The 25,726-nt window shown below is 45.7% G+C and overlaps 1 protein-coding gene across 2 annotated transcripts; it reads right to left on the minus strand.

Annotated features, from left to right (window-relative positions):
* Positions 1–221: 221 nt before the first annotated feature.
* On the minus strand, positions 222–25,726 carry bpgm (bisphosphoglycerate mutase). 2 transcript variants are annotated; one of them, XM_033039580.1, is made up of 3 exons: positions 25,546–25,726; positions 24,824–25,467; positions 222–1,628 (listed from the first exon to the last, which is right to left on the minus strand). In XM_033039580.1, the coding sequence occupies exons 2-3, from the start codon at positions 25,419–25,421 to the stop codon at positions 1,441–1,443; spliced, it is 786 nt and encodes a 261-aa protein (XP_032895471.1). In that variant the 5' UTR covers positions 25,422–25,467; positions 25,546–25,726; the 3' UTR covers positions 222–1,440. The 2 variants fall into 2 exon arrangements, with proteins under 2 accessions (XP_032895471.1, XP_032895470.1); XM_033039579.1 differs by having other exon boundaries at positions 24,824–25,726.

Below are 25,726 nucleotides of genomic sequence, written 5' to 3' on the forward strand. Positions count from 1 at the left end.
AAGCCAAGGACAGGTGGGTCAGACCCAAATGCATTTCTATCTCCCCAGTAAACATTAGGACAAGCAGTTGGAGCTTTAGCAACAACCTACCAACTCTTCAACGGTCAGTGCTGATACAAGCATATATTTCCGTAAACCACGTTCCAAATTCAGAAAAATGGCATGGTGGGCTTGAACATTTATTCACGGTTTTTAGTCCAGTCATGTATCACACAAGTCAATTGTTCAAAGATTTAATTTTATTTAACAGACATGACATGGATACTTCATGCAGAACAACGTTAAATAGCAATGTTTGGAGATTGTACACTGAGTCCACGCCCCCCATCGACCACACGTCCACACTATGTTACACATTAGGGGCAATTTACAGAGGCCATTTAACCTACAAAACCTGCACGTCTTTGGGATGTGGGAGGAAACCAGAGCACCCGGAGCAAACCCATGCGGTCACAGAGAAATGACACTAAAGTGGGTGGTATTGTAGATAGCAAAAATGGTTATCATTATTTACAGCAGAATCTTATTCAGTTGGGCATCTGGTGCTGAGAAATGGTTAGCATCAACCCTGGACTACAGCTCAACACGCAAGTCATCCTTCATTACCTCATCCAGGAGCTGGCTGATCTTGCATCAGCTCACAGGAGCGTCCACACAACTGCAATTATACGCAGTCAAAATCATCTGGACAGCGAGCAGCGGAAAGGAAGGGGAAGGAAATGTCCAGTGAAACTTCCTCTGTTTGGGCAGGTTTCTGCCAAGGGGGCACCCGGGTCTAATAACACATTACACTCATTTGTCACCAATTGTCCATCTCATTCGAAGAAGTGCCAAATAAAACCCACACTAATACTGGAGAGGGAGAGGGGGAGAGGCGGAGAGGCGGTGAGGGGAAGGGAGAGGGGGAGGGAGAGGGAGAGAGAGAGGGAGAGAGACAGAGACAGAGACAGAGACAGAGACAGAGAGACAGACAGAGAGACAGACAGGGAGACAGACAGACAGACAGAGAGACAGACAGACAGAGAGACAGACAGAGAGACAGAGGTCAGAGTCCAAAGAGGGTGCTTTTGTATTCCAATTAATAATAAGAGCTCAGCAGACATTCACTATAACTTCAGTCATTGACACCCTTACTTTTGCCCCGTAATTAGAAGCCTTTCAACACAATACTGCAACTATATATGAAGAGATTACTTTTAGCTAAATAAATAATTTGGCACAAGACGACAAATAAAGCCAACATAATTCATCAGTGCTAGGATATTCTCACAGTGCAGCAAAAAAGCACCAACATAACGTTGCTACCACAAGCAATGTACGGGTGAAACTAGTTCCTGTCTTGAGAGAAAGGATAATACCCATGGTGTATCCAAAATCACAATCTAATGGGGCGCTGTATTGAGGTTGCATTGGATTTAAATAGCATCTCTCCTCCAAGGGTTAATTGGCAGGGACAGGTGTCCCCTTAGCTTTGCCCTGATCCTCCACCTTTTTGATAGCTGCCTGAATGGTCTGTGGGTCACCCAGAAGTTCGTGGTGTTTAACTGGACGTAGGCATTCGTCCAGCTCCAGGAGAACTGGGATTCCAGTGGGAAGGGTCAAGTTAATGATCTCATCATCTGGGATCCCTGAAAGAAAGTACAGAAAAAAAAATGTGATTAATGCGTGGAAACTTGAAGATGGATGAACATGAAGGATTCCCTCAGACTAGAGGCGAGGTTGAGAATACTGTACCAGTAAATCTGTATGTCAAGCGAGTATAGCACCAAAAAAGGCTGTCAAGTAGAATCTAACTGCCGTTATTTTTAGCTGAATCTCAAACTTGGCATTGCAAATCCATTGGTCTTTGCGTGCTTCACATCTGCAATTAAGGTCAATTGCCTGAATAAAAATTAGCTGTTTTCAAAAACAAAGTCCAACATAAAAGGAAAAGTCTTCAAGGCAGAAATGTTAGTATTGGCGACCCCCGCGTTACAGTAGGGGGGTGGGGAAGAGTTCCTGGAATACAGTCCTCTCACGATTTTGCTGATATGCAAAGCCGCGTCATCTGAGCATGCAACATGCAGTGCCAGTTAATGAAATGAAAATGTTTACTTTGGTTTAGTTTAGAGATACAGCATGAAAACAGGCCTTTCGGCCCGCCGAGTCCATGCCGATCATCGACCACCCATGCACATTAGTTCTGTGTTATCTCACGGTCTCATCCACTCCCTACACAATAGGGACAATTTACGGAGGCCAATTAACCTACAAACCCGCACATCTTTGGGATGTGGGGCAAAACTGGAGTACCGTAGGAAACCCACAGTCACAAGGAGAACATGCAAACTCCACACACAGACAGCACCCAAGGTCAAGATCGAACCCGGGTCTCTGGTGCTGTGAGGCAGCAGCTCCACCAGCTGTGCCACTGCGCCACCCTGTTTACAACATGTAGGGGGGCGCTGCACTGGCAGCAGCCTGTCGGCAGTGTGTCCGTCTTTTTTCAACTTTTTTTTTTTTTTTAGTATGTTTAAAAGTGTGTTTTGAATGTTTCTTTGTGTGTTATGTGTGGGGGGTGGTGTGGGGGGGTGAGGGGGAAACCGTTTCGGCCGCCTCTTCCATGGAGAGGCGACTTTTTCAGGTCGCCTCCCCCGTGGCCTAACAGCATGGATCGGCGCCGACTTTCCCGGAGACGCGCCCGGAGCTTCAGCGGCGGGCACAGCGTGGACTCTCGGCACGGAGCGGGTGAGACCTCGCTGGAGGGGAGCGCTCCGTTACGCTGGCCCGCGGCAGCCGGCAGCCTGAAGCCGCGGTCTGCAGAACTCCAGCTGGTGCGGCGTCTACAGCCCGGGATCTCACGTTGGGGACCCGGGGGAAGAAGAAGCTTCCACCACCGGCCCGCGGCCGTCTTCTACCGCGGGTGCGGCATGGACTTATCATCGCCCCTGGAGGGGAGCTTCGACCGCCGGCCCTGCAGACTGCGGTGCTTCCGGCTGCGGCACGGCAGGTACTTTAAAACTTTGACCGCCGGCCTGCGGCCTACACCAGCCTGAAGCCGCGGTCTCTGGTTGGGAAGAGCCGATCCTGGACTCACCTTGTCTTTGACTTTGTCCCTTACCATCTGGACGCCCGCAGCAACGGCTGTGGAGGGTGGAGGTCCCAACCACGGGGGAAAATGGAGGAGGACTGGCCAAGCTCTGTGCCTTCCACCACAGTGATGAATGCTGTGGTGGATGTTTGTGTAAATTTTTTATTGTGGTTGTGTTCTTTATTATTGTACCGCTGCTGGCAACCCAAATACCACCGACCTTGGTTGTGTGGCAATTAAATTATTTCTATTCTTCTATTCTAACAGTTTATGTTTCCGATTTCTGCAGTTAGTGCAACTAGAGGCAGACACAGGAGAGGTGCTGATGCGAGTGAGTGGGCTGTGGGCTCACCTCCTGCACCATAGGAAAGGCTCTGGGGTTTCGTGGTCAGCTGCAGGAGGTGCCCTAGGGCACGGAGGCTGAGGGGTGGTAGTGTGAGGTGAGGGACGGCGAGTTGGTGGGTCGACGTGCCCAGATCGAGGTGTTGGTGGAGTGGACGCTGGAGGTCCTGAGGCAGCCTGGATTCGATTAGAATGAGCGTCACTCCACGAGGCCAAGCATTGGATGCGGCCTGCAGCGATACGGAGCTGCGGTGGACGACATTGACAGTATCCCCTGGCCAGACCGACCCCTGCAACCACGACCCAGTGTCACCATCAGAACAACGGGCCTTTATGGAACGATACAAGATGGTGCCTGAAACATGGTAACTCTTGTGTACTGCCTCAGTATAATCTACTATCCTTACACTCCTGTACTTAAGTATGATTGTGCCTATGTGTAGTATGATTTTTACTCAACTGTATGCAAAAAAAGAATGTCACTGTATCTCGGTACATGTGAGATTAAAGTACCATTGAAGGAGGACAATGGCAAGGCAGGATTTAAAAACAGGGATAAGAATCTTAAAATGCTAGGATTTCCAGGATTTTCAATGTAGGCCAGGAAGTATAGTGGCAAAAGGCAAATCAAATGATGCAGGTACGGATAGAGTGTTTTGTGGGACCTCAAGTTGCTGAAGTGTAGGTCAAGGAACAAAGGCCAAGATAATGTATGAAGGAACTGCAGATGCTGATTTAAACCAAAGATAGACACTAAAAAATGCTGAAGTAACTCAGCAGGACAGGCAAAATCTCTGGAGAGAAGGAATGGGCAACGTATCGGGTCGAGACCCTTCTCAGCTTCTACTCAAAGGCCAAGATAGCATTGCCAAAGCCAAGACTAAATATAACCAGGAGCAAAACGCAAAGTGCTGGAGGAATTCAGCAAGTCAGGCAATGTCTGGGGAGGGATTGGACAGTTGGCATTTCAGATCTGTCCCTCCTTCCCTCAGCAGATGCTGCCTGACCTGCTGAGTTCCTCCAGCACTTTGTCTTTTGTTCAAGATTCCAGCATCAGCAGTGTCTAGCACTTCTATAATATAACTGTTCTATGGCTAGTTTTAGCACCAGAGGCTGATTCAGGCTGTTACAAAACTGGAAATAGGCATCTTCGCAATCGTATAGATGTGTAACTCAAATATGTTACAAAGGCTCCATCAATCTGACTCAATCTTGTAGCTGTCAGGTGGAGACAAAGAATGTGTGTTGGTGGGAAGGCATTGGCTTCACTTCATAAACAGCATTTTGTTCCAAGTTTGGAAAAGTATTTTAAAAACTATTTTAAAAAGTATTTTAGAACTTCCAAAAAGTGTGATCTGAAAGTAGAAACTTTAGCCGATACCTGGTATTTTTAAATATTGTGTTTCTAGAAGCTCTTAAGTTGTAGACTATGCAGTGTGAAAGGAATAGATGTAAAATGCATTTGGGAATATATTCGTGTTGATATAGAATTTATCCAGGATTGAGATCACTTTTTTTTTAAAAACAGAACAATCCAGCAAACCAAAAGCTTGGTTGCACTTTCTCTGAGGTGATTGCCGGCTCAATTACTAAACTGCTGACTAAAATAGAAAGTCTCAAACAATCTCAAGTTTCCGTTTCAAAAAATATAGCCTGGGAATTATCCCTTAACATTTTGTCTTTTGCTCAAGATTCCAGCATCTGCCTCATGCCTCTATATATAACAAAGCTGTGGATAAAGGTTTTAGCACCAGAGGCAGTCAGGCAAAGTTACAAAACTGGAAGTAGGCAATCTTCACACTGGCACAGATATGTAACTCAAATATGTCACAAAAGCTCCAGTGATCTGACTCAATCTTGTAGCTGCTAATTTGACGTCTCAAATTAATTGCCAATCTGAACTATTACACCATCAGCACGTTCTCCCAGTGACTTTGAGTGCTGTCCATGTGGAGTTTGCATGTTTTCCCAGAGACCGACTGGATTTCCTCCCGCATCCCAAAATTGGAATGGCTTCTGTAAATTGTCCCGAGAATGTAGGATAGACCTAGTGTAAGGGGGTGATCATTGGTCAGCACGGACGTGGGCGTGGGGGAGGGGGGGGGGGCTGTATTCACACTGTATTTCGAACTAAACTCTGCAATTATTTGCGGTCTTGGGCAGAGCTGTTACCAAACTGAGTTCTGATACAACCCGACAGTCTGCTTTCTATGGTACATCTACATTGGAATGTTTCTTCAATGCCTCCACATGGGAATGGACATCTTCACTATCGAGGAATTGCCAATACAGGGCTGCCAACTCTCACGCTTTGAGCGTGACACTCACGCATTTCAGCCAATTCTCACGCCCTCACGCTGAAGAAAGAATTCTCACGCTGACAGGCTGTCTTCAGTCCCTGCACAGCAAAGATCCCATAGCGGAGCTATAGGATCTTTGCTGCACAGTTTGTCTCAAGTTTGGTCCCGGGCAGCGCGGCGGTCCCAGTCAGCGGGTGCCAGCGCCAATTCACGCTACACCGTGCCCGCCAGACTCCCCATTGGGCGGCCGGGGAAAGAGAGGGAGGCGAGAAAGAGAGAGAGAGAGAGAGAGAGAAAAAGGGAGGGATGGAGGCAAAGAGAGACAGGGGGAGGGAATGTAGAAAGGGGATGAAGGAAGGGAAGGAGAAAGGGGAGAAAGTGGAAGCATGAGGAAAAAGAGGGAGGGGGAGGAAAGAGGGAGGAGGGAGGAAAGAGAGGGGGGGGGGGAGGAAAGGTGTGTGTCTCCCTGTGTGTGTGTCTCCCTGTGTGCGTGTCTCCCTGTGTGCGTGTCTGTGTGTCTCCGTGTGTGTGTCTTCTTTTGTGTATGTGTCTCCCTGTGTGTGTGTGCATGTCTGTGTGTCTCCCTGTGTGTGTCTCCCTGTGTGTGTCTCCCTGTGTGTGTGTCTCCCTCTGTGTGTGTGTCTCCCTGTGTGTGTGTGTGTGTCCCTGTGTGTGTGTGTGCCTCCCTGTGTGTGTGTCTCTCCCTGTGTGTATGTGGCTCCCTGTGTGTGTGTGTGTGTGTCTCCCTGTGTGTGTGTGTCTCCCTGTGTGTATGTGTGTCTGTGTCTCCCTGTGTGTGTGTCTCCCTGAGAGTGTGTGCATGTCTGTGTGTCTCCCTGTGTGTGTCTCCCTGTGTGTGCGTGTGTGTCTCCCTGTGTGTGTGTGCATGTCTGTGTGTCTCCCTGCGTGTGTGTGTCTCCGTGTGTGTGTCTCCCTGTGTGTGTGTCTCCCTGTGTGTGTCTCCCTGTGTGTGTGTCTTCCTTTGTGTATGTTTCTCCCTGTGTGTGTGTTTCTCCCTGTGTGTGTGTGTGTCCCTGTGTGTGTGTGTCTCCCTGTGTGTGTGTCTCCCTGTGTGTGTGTCCCTGTGTGTGTGTGTCTGTGTCTCCCTGTGTGTGTGTGGCTCCCCATGTGTGTGTGTGTGTGTCTCCCCGTGTGTGTGTGTGTGTGTCTCCCTGTGTGTGTGTGTGTGTGTGTGTGTCTCCCTGTGTGTGTGTGTGTGTGTGTGTGTGTGTGTGTGTGTGTGTGTGTGTGTCTGTCTGTCTTCCTGTGTGTGTGTGTGTGTGTGTGTGTGTGTGTGTGTCTTCCTTTGTGTATGTGTCTCCCTGTGCGTCTGTTGTCACATCCTGGCCCACATCCTAGACATGGCTGCCAACTCTCACGCTTTGAGCTTTGAGCGCTTTGAGCGTGAGAGTCACGCATTTCAGCCAATTCTCACGCTGATGAGAATTCTCACGCTGTCTTCAGTCCCTGCACAGTTTGTCTTTTTGCGCCATATCACAATGATCTGTGCGGTCTGTGGAAGCGCGTCAGTTGGCGGCTGTGAGTGACGTCGCATCTCTTCTCTTCTCTTTTTTCTTGGTTGGATGTGCAGCCGCCGACAACATGAAGCAGCCGGAGATAAAACTAACCAGGTGAATCGGTTGTAAAACTTGGGGAGGACCACAATGAGGCCAAACATCTAGGACAGGGTTCGGCAACCTACGGCACACGGGCCGCAACCCAAAAAACCTGAACACCCTCCTCCCATCCACCCCCCCTTCCCCCGGGTCGCAATGCTCCCTCGCAATTTCTCACTCTCAACTCTCACCCAATGTTGGCAGCCCTGCCAATATAATTGAACATTTGACAAGCAGCTGATAACATCCCCGCTTGTGATGTTATGTTGGAAGATTGGTAGGAGATAAAGCAGCTGAAGATGACCGGGTCTTAAACAAGGCCCTGTGAAACTCATGAAGCAGGGCGGAGTGACCCGACACCAAGCATCTTTCTTTGTGTGATGTACCTTTCCCTTGATGCCCTTAACTCCATATATTGTCAGTTCTCCATGATGCACCCTTAATTAAAAGCTGGCTGGATATCATCTGATTGCACCTTTACCATTTGATTGCAGCTCTTTGGGCATGTTTGTTTAGTTTAGAGAACCAGTATGGAAACAGGCCCTTCAGCACACCGAGTCCACGCCGATCATTAGTTACCCGTTCAGACTAGTTCTATGTTATCCCACTTTCTCATCTACACCTTAAACATGTTAGAGGTTAAAAAAAATTGCACTGGCTAATTAACTTACAAACCTGCACATCTTTGGCATGTGGGAGGAAACTAGAGCACCCGGAAGAAATCCACATGGATATGGGGAGAATGTACAAACTCCACCCAGACAGCACCCATAATCGGGATCAAACCCAGTCTCTAGCGTTGTGAGGCACAAGCTGTACCAGCTGCACCACTATGCCACCCTAAGTTTGTGACCACCATGAAGTTGAACAAATTCAGGTGACTAAAACTCCTTGCTATTGCTGCAAAGATTTAAGAGAAACCCCTCCCATTAAAATGTTGTTGGCAAGTTTTAGAATATGATATAAACCTGCTTTTCCTCTACAATTAAATACCAGATAATTTTGTTCTCATATCTGAAGAAAGCACTGAAATTTAAAGAAGAAAGGTTTTGGTCTCTTTATTATTGAAGAACTATATCTATATTACCTGAGAATTATATTCTGCAGTCTATATTGTGCACTCTGCATCTTCCTATGTGCTCTATCATTTGGACAGGTTTGAGTTGATTGTATTTATGTATAGTATTATCTGACCTGTTTGGATAGCATGCAAATCAAAGCGTTTCACTGTACCTCAGTACACTTAAACCTAAACCAAAAGTTAAACTTATTAATTTCTAAATTTTAATGTTATGTTAACCTTAATTTTAAATGTTAAATGTTAAGTGACTGATTCAAAGAAAAAAAACTATTTAGCCTTCTTATTTACATGAACCAGAAAAAATATATTGGGAATTTCAGAGAAGCAGTTCCCTGCCGTTTAATACTGACATTGCCAAAACTTAAACTGTCTTTCGTGGCCAAGCTTGGCGGGACAGGCCAACTGCTGCAAAACCACATACTGAAGATCAAACAAAGAAACATAATCTAAACTAAGCACTGATGCAGCTAACTCTATAACGCAGTTCTACATAAGACCAATCTAACTCCAGAACTTGATGTCGTTTCACATGGTGCATGGTGCAGCCGTGCATTTTCCAAGGTTATTGAAACCTCCAATGTTAGGATGAATGTCAACACTGAGTTTAAACTGCAACCAATAATCAACATTGCCTGCCCCGATTATTTTCTTCAGAAGCTTTCACTGATGGAAAACAGAAAATAAAAAGGAGTTTGCAGTTTCTCCCTGAAACCACGTGGGTCTTACCCGAGCGCTCCGGTTTCCTCCCACATTCCAAAGATGAATAGGTTCGTAGGTTAATTGGCCCTATGTAAATTGTCCCTAGTGTGTTGGATTGAACGAATGTACACAGTTGATCATTGGTCGGCGTGGACTCGGTGGGCCGAAGGGCCTGTTTCCACGCTGTGTCTCTGAAAACCAAAACTAAAATAAAACAATTTGCATGCATGTTAAAAGATCACCAGCATTGTCGATAAAGGTGAAAGCAGACTGGAGAGCAAGAGCTAGAGGGCATACGTTGAAGGTGAGAGGAGAAAGATTTAATAGGAACCTGGGGGACAATGTTTTTTCCACAAAGAGGGTGCTGGGTAAATGGAACGAGCAGCCATAGGAATAGATAGGAAAGGTTGTGAGGGAAATGGGCCAACCATGGGCAAATGGGACGAGTTTACATGGGGCATCTTGGTCGGCATGGACGACTTGGGTTGAAGGGTCTGTTTCCATGCTGTTTGACTATAACGCTTACAGCAAACTTGTATTTAAATAGTTGGCTGAAGGGTAGAGTGCCAACAGTTTGATTGACAGGAGGGGAGGGGTTAAAGAAAGTGGAAGTGCCCAAATAAGGGCAGCATAGTGGCAGAGCTGCTGCCTCACAGTGCCAGAGTCTCGGGTTCCATCCCAATATGGGCGCTGTCTGTGTGGAGTTTGTACGTTCTCCCCCTGTGACCGCATGAGTTTTTTCCAGGAGCTCCGGTTTCCTCCCAGATCCCAAAGACGTGCAGGTTTGGAGGTTAATTGGCCTTTGTATATTGCTCCTAGTGTGTAGGAGCTGGATGGGAAAGTGGAATTAGTGCAGAGGTGATCAATGATCGGCGTGGACTTGGTGGGCCAAAGGCCTGTTTCCACACAGCATTTCTAAATTAAACAAGAAAGAACAAAATGTAGGAGTAACTCAGCGATTCAGGCAGCATCTCTGGAGAAAATGGATAGGTGACATTTCGGGTCGGGACCTTTCTTCAGTTTGAACAAGGACCCCGCCCTGAAAAGTTACCTATCCATTTTCTCCAGAGATGCTGCCTGACCCGCTGAGTTACTCCAGCATTTTGTGCCTATCTTTGGTATAAACCAGCATCTGCAATTCCTTTTTATTAAATAAGAAAGAAATTCAGTATCCAGCAAAGTTCAAAGATGTGATATGAATGCAAAATATTACTTTGCCTCGACTCCCATCATCTGCTTGAACCTGCCCCAAAACAGAATAAGGCTGGGATTAGAATTGCAGAAAAGATAACAATTCAGATCACCAATGTTTAGGTACAATCCTCTGTAATCCACTCGCATGTCTTAGGCGACTGGGGAGAGGATTTACAGAAGCATTTTGTTTCCAATGAAAGTGCTTACAACAGGCACAAAAAACACTTTAATCTAACGGCTGTGTTCAATTGAAATACCCAGTCTTACACACTATCTGTAACTAACACTTAATAAACTTGCATTCACAAGTGTAGAATTAGTCACAGGAAGAATTATTCCAGTTTTGCTGCAACTGAGCACTAAATATGCTTAAAGACTTCCTGTGGAACACACTGTACAATATTTCGAGAACACTCGATCTATCCTAAACATCAGATGAAGGACATATTACTTCCATAAAAGGCCACAATCACTTTCTCGCCTTGAAAGCCAGTTGGCTGTTACACCAAACCTCGCAATCAAGGTTAACCCTTGGACTGACGACTTGATTTGTCATTCGTCCCAACCAATTTCATTTCCAGTCACATTACAGTTCTCCCTACTAAATTACTGGGAAAAGTTGCTTGAAGTTTACGAGCTTTACTTGCGTCACCCAAATTCAAAGTCCAAAACGCAATTTTGCACATTTAAAAAACTAAATTCCTACTTTACTCAAACTACTGGATTAAAAAAAAGAGCATTTTTGAGGACATGTGAGAACAGAGAGATGGAACCATCCTAATTGCTCTTTCAGAGATAAGTGATGTCAGCACAAATGGATTTTAACCATTTTCATTTTTATGTATTATTGAGTCTTTCAGCATGGCAACAGGTCCTTGAACGCATGCCGTCCATGCTGACCAAGATGCCCCATAAAAGATCACTCCATTTGCTTGTGTTTGGCCCATATCCCTCTAAACCCTTCCTATCCATGTACTTGTCCAAATTATATTAGTACCTGTCTTAACGACCTCCTTAAGCAGCTTGTTCCATATACCCACCACCCTCTGAGTGAAAATGTTGCCTGTCAGGTTTCTATTAAATTTTTCCCCTCTCCCCTTGAACATATGCCCTCTGGTTTTTGATTGGGCCGGGACCCTTCTTCAGAAAGAGATTCTTGGTTTCATATTTCACCTCCAGCACCCTGCAATCCCCGAGTACTGAGCTGGGCTGCTGCCTCAGTGATGTTCCCGGGTCTCTATAGTGGCATATTAGAGAGCATATTGACTGGTGGCACCACGGCCCGGTTCGGCAACTCGAACACACACAACGAAGAAAATTGAAATAAGTGAAGACTGGCCAGTCCGTCACGGGCACTGAACTCCCCACCATCAAAGGGATCTACAGGAGTCGCTGCCTCAAAAAGGCAGCCAGCATCATCAGAGACCCACATCACCCTGGACACACTCTTACTTCAGTCCTGTTATCAGAAAGAAGTACAGGACTCTGAAAACTATAACGTCCAGGTTCAGGACCAGCATCTTCCCTCCAACCATCAGACTATTAAACACTACAACCTCCAAATATATTATATATAAATGTTGTGTATTATAGTGTTTACAGCGTACTATGTTTACATTTCTGTTGTGCTGCTGCAAGTAAGAATTTCATTGTTCCATCATTTTGGGACATATGACAAAAAAACACTCTTGACTCTTGATCCGAGAGCTGCTTGCTCTAAAATTCCTGGGCATTAATGTCTTGGATGACCTGTCCTGGGCCCAGCACATGGATATAACCATTTTATAGCTGGAACAAATGGTTCATTCAGCCAGCCTACCAGTGTTCACCAAGGTCAATCTTCCTGTGACTAATTCTCCACTTGTGAATGGAAATTTATTAAGTGTTGGTTTCAGATGGTGTGGAAGACTGGGGATTTCAACTGTACCTTTAGATGTAAGAGCTTTCTGCATCTGTTGTAAGTATTTCCACTGGGGAAAAAAAAAGTTCTGCTGTGAATACTCACCTCAGTCATCTGAGCCATGTTGGTGGATTTCATTCTGCAGGTAGGGAGGTGCTTAGACTGGAAGAGTTGTTCACTCATTGCACCGGCACATGTTCCCCAGCAAGGCTGCCTGACCCGCTGAGTTACTCCAGCACTTTGTGTCCTTGTGTGTATTAAGCAGCATCTGTAGTTCTTTGCTCTCTCACTGGCTCTCCACTCTGGTCTGGACCATTTGGATAACAGGAACATGTACTGCTCAATGCTCAAAACAATTACTCCCTCCAATCTCATCACCAAGCTTCAAGACCTGGATCTCTGTACCTCCCTTTGCAACTGGATCCACAAACTGTTCAGTGCCACCCCCGGGTAGACACGGGTCATGGCTAATAGTGAAACAAACTTGGCAGTGAAAAAGTTAACTTCCTCATCAGCACACTTCAGCCAGTGTGGATCGGTAACACCTCCTCCTCACTGACCATCAACACACGGGCACCTCAAGGCTGCATACTTAGCCCCCTGCTTTACTCTCTTTACACCCATGACCATATAATAATAATAATAATAATAATAAATACTTTATTGATCCCCTCAGGGAAATTCAAATGTCCAGAAGCCCCCAACCAACAAACCCACAGATTCAAAATGAACGCAGACAGAAAATACATAGAATACAATGTGGACACTACCTGAGAGCAATAAATACTTAAAAAGACCAATAATTAACAGTTAAAATTAAAAAATTGCAAAATGCATCCCCCTACAGCCTAGCGGTCCGAATTATAAAATCTAATATGGCCAAGCACAGTTCCGATGCCACCTCTAAACTCGCCAACAACACCATGCTTGTTGGCTGAATCATGGGTGGTGATGAATCAGCAAATAGGAGAGAGATAGAGCTGGGTGCGTGGTGCCACAACAATGATTCAAGGATACTATTGTCACATGTAGCTAGGTATAGTAAATGCTTTGTTTTGCATACAACCTGGTAAAATCGTACAGCAGATCTCACCTAGGCAGTACACGAGAGTCACCACGTTAATCGAACAGTTTTATCTTCTGCTCGTAGCGCGAAACAGGCCTGCCTTGTCCCCACTTAATTCTCGGCGGCCCCCCCACCAGGTTGCTCTCGGCAGAGTGGGACCACTATGCTCTCGACAGTCCACATCACGAGTCACTCCCTCGTTCTAAGCGGCGCGGGTCCTTTGGACGCCGGTGGGTCGGGGCTGAATCAGGAGTCCGTGGTGGGTGAGCCGGGCTTACTGGCGTATCCTCCATCATCAGTCCGTGGCGAGCGAGCCCTCGATCCACTCAACGTCCAGAAAATGGCTAATTGCAGAAAGGGGAAGTCGAGAGACCATACGCCAGCTTTCTTTAGTGGGTCGATGGCGGAGAGAGTTATGGGGCTTTTTCACGGGGCGAGTTGACGCAAGATGTCACCAGAGTGAAGTGGTCGTGGTCCAGCACGAGTCTCGCACGATATAACGGGGGTAGATAAAGAGTTCCCACACACTCGGCATTTCTGTTATTTGTGCGAGTGACTTGTCCGTCTCCCGAGCTTTCGCGTTAAATCTTGAATGAACATCGTGAACTACACGTGACACAAATTATGTAACTTTTTTTTTCACACACTATAAATATCCTCCCTTGGTTGAATTGGCTCATTTGGAGACATGTTTTACTGTGTATGTGGGAGACACAGATGGACTGAGCACAGTACCTCGGTCTTACTGTGTGTGGGAGAGGGGGAGAAAGAGACGTACACTCACAGAGGCAGAGTCTCTCAGCCTATGTAAGAGGGAGGGAGAGAGAGAGAGAGGCACACACAAGGTGGATGTGAAATCTCACCTGCCTGTTTCAGTGACAGACACCCGCCGCCAGTAAATGAAGACACCCCCATGTGTCTCCCCCTCCTCTCCCTCGACTCCCCCACCTTTCCCTCCCAACTCCAGTCCCGTCCCGACCCCCTGGGAAACTGAATAGAGCAACAATATAGATATAGAAACTGAAACAATATAGAAACTGAATAGAGCAACATGGCAAAAACATCTCTGACACGCTTTACCCCCTTTCTTTGAGATTTTGTGGGAGCCATCTCTGCAAGTGTTCCTGTTAAAAAGATTATCCAACAATGACAATTAGGTGGGACGTCCTTGAAGGACACATGTTCCCTTGTCGATATTGAGACCACCTTTTTTACTCACCTTCTGTCCCCTCTGTCCAGCTTCCGGGTTTACCGTTCGCAGGAGTTCCCACGCGCTATATCTCTAAAATCTGAAGTTAGGTAATGTCTAAAGGAACTGCAGACGCTGGTTAATGCTGGTTAATACGCACAGAAGGACACAAAATGTTGGTGTAACTCAGCAGGTAAGTCAGATCTGGGAAGAAAAACATAAAAAGCTGGAGTAAGTCAGCGGGTCAGGCAGCATCTCTGGAGAAAAAGAATAGGTGGCGATTCGAATCGGAACCCTTCTTCAGACAGCCTAATCGGAATTGAGTCTGAAGATGTGTCTCGTCCCGAAACATCAGCTATTTTTCTCCAGAGATGCTGCTTGACTCGCTGAGTTACTCCAGCTTTTTGTGTCTGTCTTCGGTTTAAACCAGCATGTGCAGTTCACTCCTTACACGGGTCTCTGTACAATATTGATTGGTAGCGTTCCGGACCCTGCTTCGGAAAGGCATCGATCGCTAGTCGGCGAGGACTCTGACCTGTATCTCTCAAAGATGTACATGTGAAAAATTTCTCACGGACCATAAAAATGCGTAACCTTTCAGTAAAGTCCCTTTTAAAGTCCCTTTTAAAGATTATAGTTATTTTCTTGAATCTCATTAACATAACTCATGAATAAGTTGATGTCCATATGCGGATGCAAATCTTTATTTTTATTTATTTTTAAAATTCAATCCCACAGAAGACAATTTTTACTCACCTTCTGTCCCCTCTGTCCAGCTTCCGGGTTCACCGTTCGCAGGAGTTCCCACGGTACCCGCAAGTTATTACGGATATCGCACTGGCCACTACGTTCATATAATGTTGCAATGCTCAACCACAAGTGTACAAGTCACTCTTGGAGAAATTCAAACTTTCTTGAATTTTCTCCCGAGTGACCAAGATACACGATTACCTGCCGTTAGCGCTACGGTGGTCCACGGTGGTCCACGAATGCCGTACTGTTATCGCACGAGGTTCCCACGATGTTAAATTCTGGTTAACTCTTGCGTCAAGTCGCCCCGTGAAAAGGCCGCTTTAGCAGTTTCAAATTCCTGGGCATTAATGTCTTGGATGACCTGTCCTGGGCCCGGCACATATATATAATCATGAAGAAGATAAACAAGTGCTTCTATTTTCTTAGGAATTTAAAGAGATTCAACATTATTCCAACACACTTTGACAGATGCATTGTGGAATGTATCCATACTGGTTGCATCATGGCCTGCTATGGTAATTCTAATGCACAGGAACGCGGGAGGTTGCAAAGAATGGTGGACTCAGCCCAGTCGATCACAGGCACAGCCCTCCCCACCATCAAACGGATCTACGCCAGCCGTTACCATCAAGGATCCCCAGCATCCGGGCCGGGCCGTCTTCTCGCTGCTACCGTCAGACAGGAGGTGCAGAAGCCTGAAGTCCCACACCACCAGGCTCACGAACAGCTACTTTCCTACAACCATCAGATTCATGACACAACCTGCACAACCCTAATCCTACCTCAGCAACAGAACATTAAAGACCATGGACTTGTTGCTTTATGTATAATTTATGCATAAATTATGCTTTCTTGTGCTGTCTGAATCTAGGTGACTGTGATGCTGCATCAAGCAGTATTTTCATTGTACCTGCACGTCACCGAGCTTGTGCAGATGACAATAAACTCTACTGACTGGAGTGCTACTCCTACCTACGCCAATACACTCTCACCCTCTGCTGGCAGTCTCCAGATAGTGTTTTATTAACAACACCGAAGGAGCCTCAATTCACCTGCATTCACATCGAGCTTCCCAGTTTGAGTCGATTCGATTTTCTTCCCCTGGGTTTGTACTCAATTCAAATACTCATTAACAGAAAACAAACATTTAATACATAAAACAGGCAAATATAAGACAAGTATAATGCGGCAATCCTTTCAAACAGCTGACACACCCACGCTTCCTTCCTTCAACTGGACAAAAGATGAATTTGGGAAATGTGTGTGTTAGACTAAATATTTTCATGGTAGACTATTATAAATTAAGCTGATTTTTTTTTCCAGTTTAATTTCGAAATAAAGCATGGAAACAGGACTTTTGGCCCACGGAGTCCTCGTCAACCATCGATCACCCGTTCACACTAAAGGGCCTGTCCCACTTTCCCGAGTACTCTGCCGAGGTGAAAGGACCTTAAAAAAATCAAGATTTTTGTGATCTACGAACTCCTCCTCCTGACTATCTTTTTATTTATGGACTTTTTGTTCATGCTGAAAAAAACGTCCCGACTTACCTGATGCCCCGAGTACCTATGGCTGGCATAACGGGCTGCTACGATATATCTACGGACTCCTACGGCCTCCTATGGACTCGCTACGGATATTCTCCGAGTTTGAATCAAGGGGAAAACTTGGGAGAATTCGTGAGTAACTCGGGAAAGTGGGACAAGCCATTATCCAACTTTTACATCCATTCCCTACAAAGGGTCAATTAACCTACAAACCCGCACGTCTTCAGAATATGGGAGGAAACCCATGCGGTCACAGGGTGAAAGTACAAACTCCACACAGACAACTCCCATGGCAGGATCGAACCCGAGTGTCTGGTGCTATGAGGCAGCAGCTCTACCGCTGCGCCACTGTGCCACCTCGCTCAGTTGGTCTCCACTGTTAATAACATACCAACACTGCTTCAACCCATTCTGCTGTTTATAATATAATTATTCTCTTTGCTAAAATTAATAATAGCATTTGCCCTTTTCTCCCTCCCCTTCTTTCTCACACCAATATTCTAACCATCAAGAAAACGCAGAGTAGTTTGAGTTTAGGATTCACTCCAATGAAGTTTGTAGTATGCCCAAATTAGATTGTCTATAGTTCATGGATAAAGAGACAAATGTAACTTGTATAGCACATTCATCGCAGGCACGTGTGCCACTCTCAAGGAGGAATTCATTATATATCATTTGTTTTACAATATATATAACAAATCAGATTTTTTTCAAGGAAAATATATGATTTGTTGTATAGCATAAAACAAATGACATACTTCTACCTTTCAAGCAGTAATGTGTCATTTATATATTGTTCTTATTTGGGAACTGTCCCCTCAGCTGCTAATTCAGGAAAAATGAACAATGCTTTGGGTAATCTCATCCTCTAAGGTTGTGATAAACAGTCTGAATGAAGGAGGATCCCGGCCTAAAAGTTCCCATATCCAAGTTCTCCAGACATGCTGCTTGACCTGCTCAGTAACGCCAGCACTTTGTCATATTTTAGCCCACAATATGTGACGAACAGTCACCTTAGGGCTTCTAAAGTCACTGTGAATTATTTCTTGCAACGGTTTGGAGCTAAAGTCTTGCTTTCTAAAAGAGCAAATGCAGTTCCCAGCCTGATCTAATCTTAGATTTATTGGTCTTTTCTCACACCCGCAGTTTATTGCACTCAGCCTCTGCTCCCACAGTGATCTATTAATAACGATTCAGTAAGAGTGGTTTCAGATGCACTGCCCACTCGAAACGTCAAAGGTCACATCACTCTAATGTCAACTGGACCGCATATCCAAATGTCAACATATACACTTTCAACAATCTGAGATTTGCACGCCAGGGCTAGGGTTAGAGGAAATTACTCAGATTTTATGAACCATAAAAGGAATTGGACAATGCAAATGTCTGCACCAGAAATATTTTATTTAATGGTCTCCATTAATTTAGCTGACTTGCATTTTAGTACAAATGGCGTTCGTGTTACTAACGCAATAGGGAGAAAACTTCGAACTGATCACTAACTTTGGTTGAAAAGTGTGAATGTTGGGGTTAACTGCAAGTTAAGACTTCAAACTGCTAACCGCAGAAGGTTGTGGTCATTAAGAACTACAGATAGATACTGGAATCATGCGTAGAACTCATAGTGCTGGAGTAACTCAGCGGGTCAGGCAGCATCTCTGGAGAACATGGTCTGAAGAAAGGCCCTGACCCAAAACGGCCGCTATCTATGTCTTTCGGAGATGCTGTCTGACACGCGACATTACTCCAGCATTTTGTGTTAAACTGCAGAAGGTTTAACTATTTAAACTCAAATCCACAATTGCCTGTATTTCATAAAGCAATGGCCATCAACAAACAAGTCCAAGCAATTACGTAAAATAGCAATCTTACTATCCATTACTGCACTACAGCCATCGGCTACACAATGCTTTTACACGGTGCTTTTAACATAATCATCAATCCCACGACATTCATATTTACAACATTTAGCATTGTTAACATAACAAATATCAAAAACGGACTTTTCAGAGACTTGGAATTTGCAAGATGGCGCCAGAATGTGGGGACTCTGATTGCTGTTCCAGAAGTGTTATTTAAGAAAGGCCCTGACCCGAAACGGCTCCTATCCACGTCTTTCACAGATGCTGACTGACCCGCGACATTACTCCAGCATTTTGTGTTAAACTGCAGAAGGTTAACTGGCATGCGGAATTAAACTGGCATGCAGAACAAGCTACTAACCGTATCTCTGTAAACATGACAATAAATAAACCAAACACATATCAGGACAGATGACTAGCAGCCTGGTAAAGGAGGTAAGCCTATCGTAAAAGGAGAACAAAGTTAGGTTGCCCGAGTGAGTTTCAGCTTCTGGTGGAAGCATCAACGGCAGAGCAGTCAAAATGTGGAGCATGCAAAAGATCAGAGATAGGTGAGCAAACTTCTGGAAGACCCGATGGGCTGGGTGGTGCGGTGATTGACCTGGGGAGTTTGGGTGGGGAGGGGCAGAGTGGCAAGAGACTTGTGGTGGGCAGAGGTACCATCACTTCTAAACAGAGCATTATATCCAAGTCAGTAATGAACAAGTGCAATGCGTGAAGATACATTGGCACAAGATACGTACAGCATAGAGTCATAGGAGGGTCTCGACCTGAAATGCCACCTATTTCTTTTCTCCAGAGATGCTTCCTAACCCGCTGTGTTTTGTGTCTATCTTTGATGTAAGCAGGTTCTTTGGCTCAATGCCCATGGCCCTCAAGATGCCCCATCTAAACTAGTCCCATTTGCCCACATTTGGTCCCTATCATGTTATAAGATCATGTGATAAGAGCTGAATTAGGCCATTCGGACCATCAATCCTACTTTCCCATTCAATCATGACTGATCTATCTCTCCTTCCTAACCCCATTCTCCTGCCTTCTCCCCATAACCCTTGATACCTGTAATAATCAAGAATCTATCTATCTGCCTTAAAAATATATATTGATTTGGTATCCACAACCTTCTTTGGCAAAGAATTCCACAGATTCACTGCTCTCTGACTAAAGAAATTCCTCCTCATCTCCTTCCTAAAGGAACATCTTATAATTTTGAGGCTATGACCTCTGGTCCTAGACTATCCCACGAGTGGAAACATTCTCTCCACATCCATTCTATCCAAGCTTTGCACTATCTGTACCTTTTTAAGTGTCTTTTAATGCTGTTATTGTACCCACCTTAACTAACTCCTCGGAAAGCTTGTGCCCAGTACCCACCACCCTCACTAAGATCCATAGTACATTTTTCTCTCTCGCCTTAAACCGATGCCCACTGGTTCTTGATTCCTCTACCCTGGTGCACTCACCCTATCCCTCTCATGATTTTCTACACTAATTTTGGATGTGCAGATCTTTGTTGGGACAAAGATAGGGGACTAATCAAAAATTGAATAGCCAAGCCTAGAGATAACAGAGCCAGACAAAGGTTTCCAGGAAGAAAACAAAATCATCAACTTTATGCAATTCATAGCTTATTTGCAATTTTCCATATTTTGTTTTTCATCTAAATCAAAAGTGTATTTAAGGAAGAGCAGCACTGAGCAGTTTCTGAGCAAAGGTCATGAAGATCAAGATGCGATCTTAAGAAAGAGGCTGCCAGAGGGGTAGGAAGACACTCAAATGAATGATTTGGGGATCAAGATCACATTACCACATTGGCAGTTTGAGTAGGCAGCTGGTGGAAAGCGATCCACAGCAGCGAATCATAGTCATAGTCATAGAGCACAGAAACAGGCCCTTCAGCCTAACTCATCCATGGTGACCAAGATGCCCCATCCAAACTGCGTTCAGCCCATATATCCCTCTAAATCTTTCATATCCATGCACCTATCCAAATGTATTTTCATGTTGTTATTGTTCCTGTCTGCATTACCTTCTCTGGCAGATTTTTCCATATACCCACCGTCTTTTTATGTGGAAAACCTACTCTCAGGTCCTCTAAGTTTTCCCTCTCACTTTAAATCCATGTTTAAACAACGCTGGGAAAAAGACTGTGACTATCTATCCTATACCTACCACCCTCTGTGTGAAAGAGTTGCCCCTCAGGTTCCTATTAAATTTTTCCCCTCTCACCTTAAACCGAGGTATGTTCTCTAGATAGACACAAAATGCTGGAGTAACTCAGCGGGACAGGCAGCATCTCTCGACGTCCTGCAGGTGTTGATTCCTCTTCCCAAAGAAAAAGACTGTGAATTCACCCAATCTATGCCCTCCATGATTTTATGATACATCTGCCATATCAAAGACAAAGCCCAGATGCCAGTGTTGGAGACACAAGGAACGGCAAATGCTGGTTTATAAAAAACACAAAGTGCTTGAGTAGCTCGGCGGGTCAGACAGCATCTCTGGAGATCGTAGATAGGTGACGTTTCGGGTCTGGACCCTTTGATGGACGATGTTTCACGTCTTAAGAACGGTCGCGATCGGAAACATCCCTTATCCATGTTCTCCAGAGATGCTACCTGCCTGCTGAGATACTCTAGCACTGTGTCTATCCATGGTTAATTTATAAACATGTAACAATATGTTTTTGAATCATGCATTCAGTATTTTAGGCTTGGCGGCATTCTTCGTTTGAGAATATGTCACGGGTCACAATTTCATTCCTGTCTTTAGCAAAGCTGAGTCACTTGCCTTCATGATATTACCACATGCAGGAAACAGACAAGTAAAATGTGTACTAGAATTAACTGCAACAGGAAGCACCAAATCTGATTGCTCTGTGTGTTGGTCTTTCACTGGAAACGGTTGTACAAGCTGCAAAATGGGCACATTTTGGTCTGTTTTTAATGCCTGGTCCATGCATCTTCCAGGATCAATGCTTCTGGACTGCAACTTCCATAATTCATTGATCCGAGTGACCATCCTTGAACCCGACACAGGTCTGAATATGTAAGGATGGAACTGGAGATGCTGGTTTACACCGAAGAAAGTCACAATAATTTGGAGTAACTCAGGGGGTCAGGCAGCATCTCTGGAGAAAAGGAATAGGTGGCGTTTCACTGAGAGTCATGGGAGAGGGAAACAGGAGACATAGAAGGTACATAGAACAAATGAATGAAAGACATATAGAAGGTGCATATTGGAGCTATCTTTCCGTTCAAGAACAGAGAGCGGCACAGAGGCACACCTGCTGCCTCACAAAGCCAGAGACCCAGGTCTATCCTGACCTCGGCTGCCATCTGAGTGGAGTTTGCATGTTCTCCGTGCTCCGGTCCCCTCCCACATCCCAATAACGTGCAAGTTTGTAGGTTATTTGGCCTTCTGCAAATTGCCACTAGTGAGTGGATGTGAAAGTAGGATAATGTACAACTGGTGTGAATGGGCAATCAATGATCAGTGTGGACTCAGCGAGCTGAAGGGCCTGTTTCCATGCTGTATCCCTCAACCGAAGAGCTCCTTCCTAACAACCAACAGGTTCTATGAACTACAAACTGTCTTGGTTGCATTAAGGACTTTGGGCTTTTTTTGCATTTTAATTTGGGGTTTTTACTATATTGATTTTGTTGTTGTTTATTATGTTATCTAGGAGTACTGTGCTTACTGTCCTGTTATGCTGCTGCAAGCAAGAATTTTATTATTTGTGGTACATACAGCAATTAAACACTCTTGACTTGACTCTTGCCCAGACTCACCATAATTTAAGCCAGGTCATGAGTGCATTATGATGTACATTATTGAAAGGCCAGTTGAACATCCAAGACATTAATCTCCTGCATTATTCTCACCTACTCCTTCAATAATTCAGTATGGTTGTTTTCCAGATGTTGAATTGACTTGAAAGATACAGCATGGAAACGGGCCCTTCATCCCATTGAGTCCATGCCAGCCCGGCTATCAATCTCCCGTTAACACTAGTTCTATGTTATCCCACTTTCACATCCACTCCCTACATACTCAGAGCAATTTATAGAGATCACTTAACTTACAAACCTGCACGATTTGGGGATGTGAGAAGAAGTCAGAGTACCCGGAGTCACAGTCACCACACGGTGACAGGAAGAACATGCAAACTCCACACAGACAGCACCCGAGGTCGGGATCAAACCCAGGATTGAGGTTGCAGCTCTACTAGCTGCACCACTGTGCCGCCCATGTTGTTTCTATGATATCTGTGAAATACTCCATTTGTAACACTACTACTAGCTGAGAAGTAAGGTACAGTACAGTTACGTTCCTGCCATTTCATACATCTCGAATGTTTCACCTGACATTTTCATCCTCCTGGTTTAAACAGTGAATTCATAAAATGAACATTTATAAATGAATCGGTTAACAATGATACCAAGTTGATAAAGTTCAAGTATAACCATTCCTCAATAGTTGATGCTAAGACAACCAATAGAAGAAAATAGACACAAAATGCTGGAGTAACTGAGCAGGACAGGCAGCATCTCTGGAGAGAAGGAATGGGTAACATTCCGAGTCAAGACCCTTCTTCAGACTGACGTCAGGGAAGAGGGAGATACATAGATAAGGAAGTGAAACCAAATGACTGTATAATCTATTGATGAGATAGAGGTTATAAACTGCCAAATCACACCCAATCTTGCTAATGTCTGTGGTACACAAAATTGCTGGAGGAACTCAGCGGGTGCAGCAGCATCTATGGAGCGAAGGAAATAGGCGACGTTTCGGGCCGAAACCCTTCTTCAGACTGATGGGGGGTGGGGAAAGAAAGAAGGAAAAAGGGGAGGAGGAGGAGCCCGAGGGCGGGCGGATGGGAGGGTGGGAGGAGACAGCTAGAGGGTGAAGGAAGGGGAGGGGACAGCACAGGCTAGCCAAATTGGGGGAATTCAATGTTGATGCCATAAGGGCGCAAGGACCCCAGACGGAATATGAGGTGCTGTTCCTCCAATTTCCGCTGTTGCTCACTCTGGCAATGGAGGAGACCCAGGACAGAGAGGTCGGATTGGGAATGGGAGGGGGAGTTGAAGTGCTGAGCCACCGGGAGGATCAGGTAGGTTATTCGGACTGAGCGGAGGTGTTCGGCGAAACGGTCGCCCAACCTACGCTTGGTCTCACCGATGTAAATTAGCTGACATCTAGAGCAGCGGATGCAGTAGATGAGGTTGGAGGAGATACAGGTGAACCTTTGTCGCACCTGGAACGACTGCTTGGGACCTTGAATGGAGTCGAGGGGGGAGGTGAAGGGACAGGTGTTGCATTTCTTGCGGTTGCAACGGAAAGTGCCCGGGGACGGGGTGGTGCGGGAGGGAAGGGAAGAATTGACGAGGGAGTTGCGGAGGGAGCGGTCTTTGCGGAAGGCAGACATGGGGGGAGATGGGAAGATGTGGCGAGTGGTGGGGTCACGTTGGAGGTGGCGGAAATGGCGGAGGATTATGTGTTGTATTTGCCGGCTGGTGGGGTGAAAGGTGAGGACCAGAGGGACTCTGCCCTTGTTGCGTGTGCGGGGATGGGGAGAGAGAGCAGTGTTACGGGGTATGGATGAGACCCTGGTGTGAGCCTCATCTATGGTGGCGGAGGGGAATCCCCGTTCCCTGAAGAACGAGGACATTTCCGATGCCCTGGTATGAAATGTCTCATCCTGGGAACAGATGCGGCGTAGGCGGAGGAATTGGGAGTAGGGGATGGAGTCTTTACAGGGGGCAGGGTGGGAAGACGTGTAGTCCAGATAGCCATGTGAGTCAGTGGGTTTGTAATGTATGTCGGTCAGGAGTCTGTCCCCTGCGATGGAGATGGTGAGGTCAAGGAATGGTAGGGAAGTGTCGGAAATCGTCCAGGTGTATTGGAGTGCCGGATGGAAGTTGGTGGTGAAGTGGATGAAGTCAGTCAGTTGTGTGTGGGTGCAGGAGGTGGCACCAAAGCAGTCGTCAATGTGCTAATGTCTGTCTTGGATGCCTGTGGTCCTCTTGATGGTGGGGATTAATGGAGAGAGTGTCACGATCTATTCTTCCCGAAGTAGGTAGGGTGCTCCCCTTGCCAGCCACGGGTGCAAGGATGCCATCAATAAGCCAGCAGCATCTCAATATAGCATGGCAAAGCACAAATACTCTCCGTCAATCGGCATGCAAGAACTGGTATTACCTTCCAGGTGCTTGAGCAGAGCCCTGGTGCTGTTTCCGTGAGCAGATATCAGAATGGTTTTCCCCTTCTTCACCTCTGGAGCAACAACCTCGTTCCAATACGGCAGCAGTCTATCAAGAACCTCCTTCAGACTTTCGGTTTTGGGTAGCTTGTCCTTCGGAACATCGCAGAAGTTGTACCTCCGGTCAGTGTAAATCTCCTTGTAGTTTGCGTGCGACTCGTCTATGGGAGGAGGGGTGACGTCATAGCTTCTCCTCCAAACTTTTACCTTTTCTTCTCCGTGAAGAGCAGCCAACTCTGCCCGGTTGAGACCTATCAACGCGCCGTAATGGCGCTCGTTGAGTCGCCATGAGCTTTCGATCGGCACCCATTCTTGCCCCATCTCGTGCAACACCAACCACGCGGTTTGGATCGATCGACTCAAAATGGACGTAAGCACAAGGTCGAATTCAAATCCAGCCGCTTTCAGAACGTTTCCGCAGGTCTGAGCTTCTTTTATACCGTTCTCCGTCAGCTTCTGGTCGACCCAACTGCAGAACCGGTTTTCCTTATTCCAAGCGCTCTCCCCATGCCTCAGCAACACAAGCTTGAATGTCATGTTGATGCAAATGTCATTCGGTTCAACCCACAACTTCAAAGGAACTCTGCAAAACAGACAAAATTAACAGGTCATTGGGGATCCCATCGAACTGTGATTGTTACAGAATAAAGTTGACACGAACACTTGATGTATTAAAAGCACAGCGAACACAAGACACGTGGGGGAACTTCCTTATAGAGAGAGTACGAGACAGCTAGTCTTGCATCAGCAAATACCTTCTTCACTACACTCGATTTAAATAGTTTGCTATTTTAGATCTGGTTAAAGAACACGATCAAAGCTCATCTTCTTCATTCCCTTAA

The sequence above is a fragment of the Amblyraja radiata genome, chromosome 21 (genome assembly GCF_010909765.2).
Source record: "Amblyraja radiata isolate CabotCenter1 chromosome 21, sAmbRad1.1.pri, whole genome shotgun sequence".
Lineage (NCBI taxonomy): Eukaryota > Metazoa > Chordata > Chondrichthyes > Rajiformes > Rajidae > Amblyraja > Amblyraja radiata.